Below are 7,256 nucleotides of genomic sequence, written 5' to 3'. Positions count from 1 at the left end.
TTTTTTTGCTTGAAGTTATGTACATTTTTTGTTGATCAAAATAAAAAGTGTCAATTAGGTAAAAGACTATATTTATTTAAAAACATACTTTTATATTTTTGAATGCCAAAAGAATGAAAAATATGTAGATTGTATTAAGTTAGGCAAACAAATCAGTCTGTAGTGTATCATCACAAAATTAGGAATATCTTTTTCAATTCGTGTATCGAGATGTGTATTGAATCGTGTGAGATGGAAACATACACACCCCTATCATCCATACATGTGTTGGGGTAAGTTTTCTCATTTCAAAGATGCTATGAAAGAAATCGTTAAAATATAAAGACAGATGTTTTCACGTTTTGAGAAAACACACCCAACCTGAGCTGTCATGAACCTGTTGACCTAATGGAACCAGCTAAACATCACTGGTTTTCCATTTGTAAAGTCTGTCAAATTTTATTTTATGACATTTAGCAAGTTTTTGTCACTTTTGATGAGATGACAGTTTTTCTGTGTATTAAAATAGTGCTGACCAATTGATGTAACGTGCTAACAAATGTGCAAACCCTGCAACAATAGAAAAACACATTGTTGTATTGGGATTCCTACTAAACCCTCAGGAATTATGGGACAGATTAGGTGGATGAACATGCAGATTTGTTTTTTTTAATTAGTCCAACTGATTCTAAATCTGCGTTTTGTTTTAAATATTTTATTTTCTTCTGAACTCTACTGACAGACTGACATTTTCAGATCTATGGACCTATATTTTTGACAATCCGGATTTACAGCTGAACTCCCTTTACTGACAGATTCTTTTGGGGTGTCTTTTGCTTCCCCCCGTGTGCATGCTGATGGAATAGCAGGAGGCTAAGCAGCCGTCCGTCCGGCCGACGGACACTCCTGCCCGTCCTTTCGTTACAGTGATGGCCTGTAATGACACCATCCACGCTGTCCCAGTACCCCAATTATTTCTCAGTTGCTCGTTTTTCTCACGGCAGTGATTTGACGGTCTCCCAGGAGGAGAGGAAGGCTTGCGCAGCGACAGGCGGCGCGCTGACAAATGTGCATTAACTGGGGTTATGCAGGCAGAGAGACACAGAGAGACGGCTTACAGTTCAGCAAGACATGTCTCTAAAGGGCATCGCATGACAAACAGTGGCAGCTGATGATGTGGGCCATCAGGCTGGTCGAGGTGAAAGTCTCTGCTTTGCAAGATAAAGATGAACATTTCTTGGGAGTCAAAAAAGTTGGCAATTTTTTCTTTTTTCAATGCTGTTTAAATAGAGATTTTTGATTAAAATAAGTTTTTTGAATAAGTGGGAAAAAATTGTTTGGTTAGTAAGGTAAATTATGGAGCTGCAAGTAATGAAGTTGTACTGTATTTTTCACAATATATAAGGAACACTTATAGCAAGCCTTTATTTATTTATTTTTAATGACAATGTGCCTTATAATTAATCCAGTGCGACTCATATCATTTCTGGTTGTGTTTACTGATGTTGATGCTTTTTGAGAGGTACACGGTCGGCACAGTCAGAAATTTTATTCTGATTTTTATTTTATTTTTTGAGGGGTTTTTAAAACAAGTTTGGGTGTTATTGTGAATATACTAACGTGGCTAACGTGTAGCTGTGTTGGACTGGGTTTATTTATTTATTTCTGTCTTAATATTAAGGTTGTGAGTTGGCATATTTACAGTAAAATTTGTTGTAAAGGTGTCAATGTGTTTTTTTGTGTTGCAAACAAGGTTGGAGGTTAAGGTATCGGCTAACGTGGCTAACATGGCTGACGTGTAGCGGTGTTGGACTTTTTTCTTTTTTTATACTATCAAGGCTGGGAGGTAGCGTAGTCACAGTAACATTTGTTGTACTGGTATCAGTCTTTTTTTTTTTTTTTTTTTCGTAGCAAACAAGGTTGGAAGTTCCAGGTACTGTGAATCTGTTAACGTGACAAACGCTTCTGATGTGGCTAAAGTGTTTACCTCACTCTATCCAAATGAATTTGCTTCAGGTTAGGCATTTTTTTCAGAGAACTTGTGATGTCAATAAATCCTTAACTGCCACAAGCTTAACAGGCCACCAGGGGGCGGGACAGCAGCTGCCAGGGTTTTTGAGGGCGCGCAAAAACATCATTAAACTCATCATTACCTGGAAGCTGAATTTGAGGATTTATACTAGAAGACTCTTAACCATAACCCTAACCCAGTTTAGTGGTTTTCTATAGGGAAGAGCGTGAACTTCGACCGAACTTCGGTTGAGGACTTCCACCTAATGAGTATCTGGTGCCATCTTGGGGCCATGTTGTTGTCTGCAGACAGGAGATCTTGGGGTTTTGGCTTGAAGTCTGCATGTCATTTTCCGTCTGTAAGGCAGGCTAAATAAAAAGGTTGTCGACTGTGTTATCAAATGGTGGGCACGTGGTGGGGAGGGGGGGCACTCACTTTACTTATGCTACCAGGTTACACGCCATAGAGGAGAGAACACAAAACATTAGCTAGCGGAGGCACAAACAGAATCCTTAGCTCACATGTGAGGTGTGAACAGAAGATCTCTCATGTTTGGTGCATCTCAAGAACCAGAGAAACATAACATTTAACAACACAAGAAACTACACAAATGATTAAGTCAGAAAAGTTCTCCAAAAAAAAGCTTTTAAATAAAATATTTTGTTGGATCAATTTCAGTTCTATTTCAAGGTTGATGACAAACATGTACAAACGCTAAACAACACCAATTTAACCCTTTAACACTGGAGATTTCACCAGCAACACCTAAAAAATACACACTCTTTGACATACTGTCACTCTTCAACGATCACTGTACATCAGCTGACTCAGAACAGTGCTGTTTGATATCAGCTTTGCTGCTTTTTTCGCTTCAGAGTCCTCAGGCTGAAGAGTCACGGTGGTCAAAAGAATGTAAACACTGGAGTTAAAGCGCTGGTGTTAAAGGGAAAACTGGGGGGGGGGAAATGAAGTTGAAATGGTTCATGAACCAGTGCCGACTTATGCTACATTTATTTCTTTTTTACTTGTATCAACTTTACAAAGTATTCTTCTATTTCTTGGAGGTTTTGGAAAGGCTTTGTGGGCTTCTGCTACAGGTGTGCAAACTGGGTGGGCAGAACTTATGTGAGTCATCTCTCTACAATGACAAACTCTGAAGACCTGTGGCTGAATATAACATGGTCTCCAACATCATCCAAGCCCATGAGGATTAAACTGGTGACCCCTTTGGCTACAACCCCCTTCTCCAGCCTCTATGCTAAAGCCACATTACAAGGGACAGCTCTGTGAACAAAACTCCTAATATTTGTTACTTCTCAATAACATATATTATTTTAATGTTAACATGTTTTAAATTTAAGATCTAATTCAGCCTCAACATTAACCGTTTCTTTCAAATGACACTAAACCATGTTTGTTTTTCAAATTAAATTAAAATGATTTATTTTTCCAAACTTCCTTTCCTTTCCTTTGCTTTTTTATTAATTAAACTCTTATTTGAGTTTAGTGTGGCCTTCAAATATGAAAACCAAAGTGATTTTTGGCAAAACTTGCTAAATATTTATCAATGTTGGTCAATAATTTTCATTTAATGATGGTGGTAAGGAAATATGCAGCTGGAAAGCCTCACAGCTCTCAAACTTTAACCTCATGGAATCAGACCCACTTTTTGGAAAAGTTTGGACACCTCTGAACTCAAAACTATAAGACGTGAGAGTTTTAGAGGAAATATTTACGTTGACTTAACTGGAGTAAAAGTAAGATTAGATGTCAAATGGATTGAAATCACTTGAATCAAATTTCATTCAAATTACAAGTGTACCCCAAACACAAATGTTCCAAATTGGACTTTTTTGTTCCCACATTAGCTAAAAAACTCTTAAATCAACAACCAACTCTTTCTGCAACAGCATCCTAACGCATCCTTAAAGTCTCTGTTCCCAAAACCAGCTGGAGAGTTGAAAATGCGAGCCTGCAGTGTACAGAAAACACGAGCGACTGCTCCGGATTAAAACATGTCAGCCAGCCAGGACAAACGCTCGACACCTCTGGCAGCCTGCACCGCTTGCTTCTTTGTAACTGCCGATTACTGTTACTAATTAGAGGAAAAGAAGCCAGTGTCAGTGGACTGTGGTGAGGCTGTAGCTGCAGGCAAAAAAAACAACACATTTTGCACTAAACACAGCAGTCCAAAAGATTCATGAGAGAGGATAACAGAGCAAATCATTTATTCACCTAGAGTTGCATACTAGGTTTTTTTTTTTCATTTGATTAGAGCCGCTGGCTGTTTTCCACCAGAAAAAAAATTAACTTTTTACTCTTTAACTAAAAATCTATAAGACTCTAAGACAAAACATCAAGTTGTAAAATGCATATTCATGAATGGAACCTTTTTTTCAAAGCAGAAATAGATGTGGAGAATTTTTGACAGGTTTGAATTAGGATGCAGAGAAGTGGTTTAGAGTTTGATCTCTCTGCAGTCCACTTGTCAGCGTGTCCTTGGGCAATAAGCTGAACCCCACATTACATCCTCTGATTGATCAATGTGTGTGACACAAAGCTGCACACAACTGACTATACGGTACAGTGTCATGTGGAAATCAGAGGATGCATTCCTGCTGCTGGAGTCATTCTGAGGCAGCGAACTATGTGGTAAAAAATAAATCCAACACCACAAAATGTTGCATAAACACAGATTTTGCAGGTAAGATGATGATGCAGTGCAGGTCTTACCTATAGATCTTGTATCTGGTGGTGAAGCCCTGCTGGTACCTCTCCAGAGCTTCCGTGAACTCTAGAGACTGGTGGAAGGGCCCTTTATCGGACAGCAGCCACTCCAGGGCGCGCGGCGCGCCGTCGCCGGGTCCGGCTGCCGCGGCTCCGGCGGGGGTCACCCCGCAGGTCCAGCCGCAGCAGCACAGCCACAGGCTGAGGGCCAGCCCCTCCCATGACAGAAACAGCCGCCTATGACTGATTCTCTGACAGCTCATTCTTCACCCAGCGACACCTCATTCTCTCCAGACTGAGGAAGAAAATCAGGGAAAAGTTGCGCAGATGTGGAACACCGTTAAGATCCGTCATGTGGATCTAACGGGGGTGTCACTATGAATTTTGTCACATTTGTTTTCAATTTTGTACTTAACTCACCTGCTTTTGCTGTAAGAAATAAACGATCTTTGAAAAAGGATGAAATCCACCGATTTAATATTTTGTAAAATGATTAAAAAATGTTCTGATTCAAGGATCACAAAAGCAGCTCAGAGTCCTCGTGAGAGACACTGCAACTTGTTTCTGCTGTCGCGCAACTTGGATCGGGGGGTATGATCCAGCATCCGCCGCGCGCGCATGGAGAAGCTCCAGTCCATCCCGGGAACGTCCGCGCGCTCCGACGCGACCACAGAGGCGGAGCTCAGCAGGTTAAATCCGTCCAGCTGCCGCAGAGAAACGCAGGCTGGAGTCAGACCACTGATGCGCGGCTCTCGTCCTTTCCATTGACGTGCGGGAAAACGACTGAACGAGCGCGCGCTTCAACAAAGAGAGCGCTTCTTCTTCTTCTTCTGCCCGACTCTCTTTAAGCAAGTGAGATAGCAAGTGAGAGGGCGAGCGAGAGCATCCTGATGAATATGAAGTTTTTTGGCACTCCTGAGGATGAGGATGGTGGCAGTCATCCTCATTTGGTTGAATCCAAGTTGAAATATTGCTGCGTAAAATGGCTTTAAATGCGTTTTTTCTTGTATATGAAACTTCCCTTTTCCATTAAAACAGAAGCTCGGAGCTCCTCAGTTTAGATGCACTGCGGCTTAAATTGTTATTTATAAGCTGCAATCACATCTGCTATTAAAATTCCCATCACCCCCCTTCATTTCTGCCTACAGCAGCTGACAGCAGAGAGCTGATTTGGATTTTTCTCCCCTGGCTTTGCTCGTGGCAGCATCTCTGCCACCTGAGGCAATCCTTCACACACAGGTTAAAGACGGATGACATGACGAGTGGAAATGTTTCTACGTACCCTTTGTGTGTCCTGGGACAAAAACCTCAGCTAAAGGACAATAAATAATGCGGAAATTTATTGCAGACCTGGTACTGACTGGATTTCTAAAGGCAGTTGGCTGAAATTATTTCTGTCAAAAATGAAAACAAACTCTACTTTTTTGGTATGTTTTTCACAGATGCAATATCAGTTTTAACATGAAACATTGCTGCTTTTCTAAGGTCGAGGACACCCAACTTGTACAGTTCAGGCTAAATGACTTTCCTATTTGTTGTTCACTTGAATTATATGGAATCCAGTTAGCCTGAAGACATGTTTGCTACCAAGTGTACCTAAGTATGGTTCAGTAACAGTATGAAACCAAATGGACAATCAAGCTCTCTGAACCTTTTTTCACATCAATTTTGATTCGTGGGTCGAGGGCCCAGAGTTTCACAGACGTGATCTTAGGTCCTTCGATGTGATTTGAACTTTGCGGCGTCACATAAAAAAAAAATCTAAACTCTAACAAGGTATTGCGTCAACCAATCAGGGACTCAGCTTTTTGCATGAGACGTGTTCATCGGCTGGTGAAGTACAAATCCAACATGTGAGATTGATCCTAGCATTGTCATCCTGAACTTCCTTCAATCCATCTGTCCGTCTGTCCATCAATTTTCTTAACCTGCTGTATGACATATAAATGGCGCTTTTCTGCTTTCTTCGAAGAACATAAGCTTTACAGTCACAGACCCTTTGTATCCCTTTTGGGGCCATGTGATTGCCAGACGCCATCCCGGCCAGCGTTGGCCGAAGGCGGGGTACCACCCTAGACATGTTGCCAGTGTCCTAAACGGGCAGACAGCTGGTTCCACGTGCTGCAGGTTTGTTAGTTCAGCTAAAAGATCACAAAGCTAAATTCAGGGTCAGACAGGCAGGGGTCAACCACAAGCATGGGATCATCTCAGAAGAGACTAGAGTTGTTAGAGTCCAGGTGAGGGTCAGGGCAGGCAGCGGGTTGTCAGAGATAAAGCAGGGTCAGAAACAGAAGAAACGTCCAGATAGAAACGCTCGGTAATGCAGGCAGGATGGCACAAACAATCCTGAGTAAGGCTCTGTTCAGTGCTTAAGTGTCCTGTGGGTGATTGGTGAATGAGAGATAGCTGAGCAGTATCCAGAGGAACTGTGTGCTGGGGTTTCTGGGAGATGTAGTACAGTCAATACTCTGGAGATGGCTATCACTGGTGACCAGAGGGGGAGACAGTGCGCTGACCCCTTCTGTCTGTTGCAGGGCCC

General features: G+C 41.7%; 1 protein-coding gene across 1 annotated transcript in view; it reads right to left on the bottom strand.

The window, feature by feature from the left end:
• Nucleotides 1–5,863, bottom strand: part of LOC112147828 (BMP/retinoic acid-inducible neural-specific protein 3) — a 36,229-nt gene extending 30,366 nt beyond the window's left edge. The window contains exons 1-2 of the mRNA XM_024274455.2: nucleotides 5,138–5,863; nucleotides 4,724–5,012 (exon numbers count right to left, since the gene is read on the bottom strand). Of these exons, the coding sequence (XP_024130223.1) occupies nucleotides 4,724–4,980 (257 nt within the window). The 5' untranslated portion in view covers nucleotides 4,981–5,012; nucleotides 5,138–5,863. The remainder of the gene's footprint in view (nucleotides 1–4,723; nucleotides 5,013–5,137) is intronic.
• Between the last annotated feature and the right edge of the window lie 1,393 nt (nucleotides 5,864–7,256).

The sequence above is a fragment of the Oryzias melastigma genome, linkage group LG17 (genome assembly GCF_002922805.2).
Source record: "Oryzias melastigma strain HK-1 linkage group LG17, ASM292280v2, whole genome shotgun sequence".
Lineage (NCBI taxonomy): Eukaryota > Metazoa > Chordata > Actinopteri > Beloniformes > Adrianichthyidae > Oryzias > Oryzias melastigma.
The sequence above is the reverse complement of the archived record's forward strand: the minus strand, read 5'-3'. Positions and strand labels throughout refer to the sequence as shown.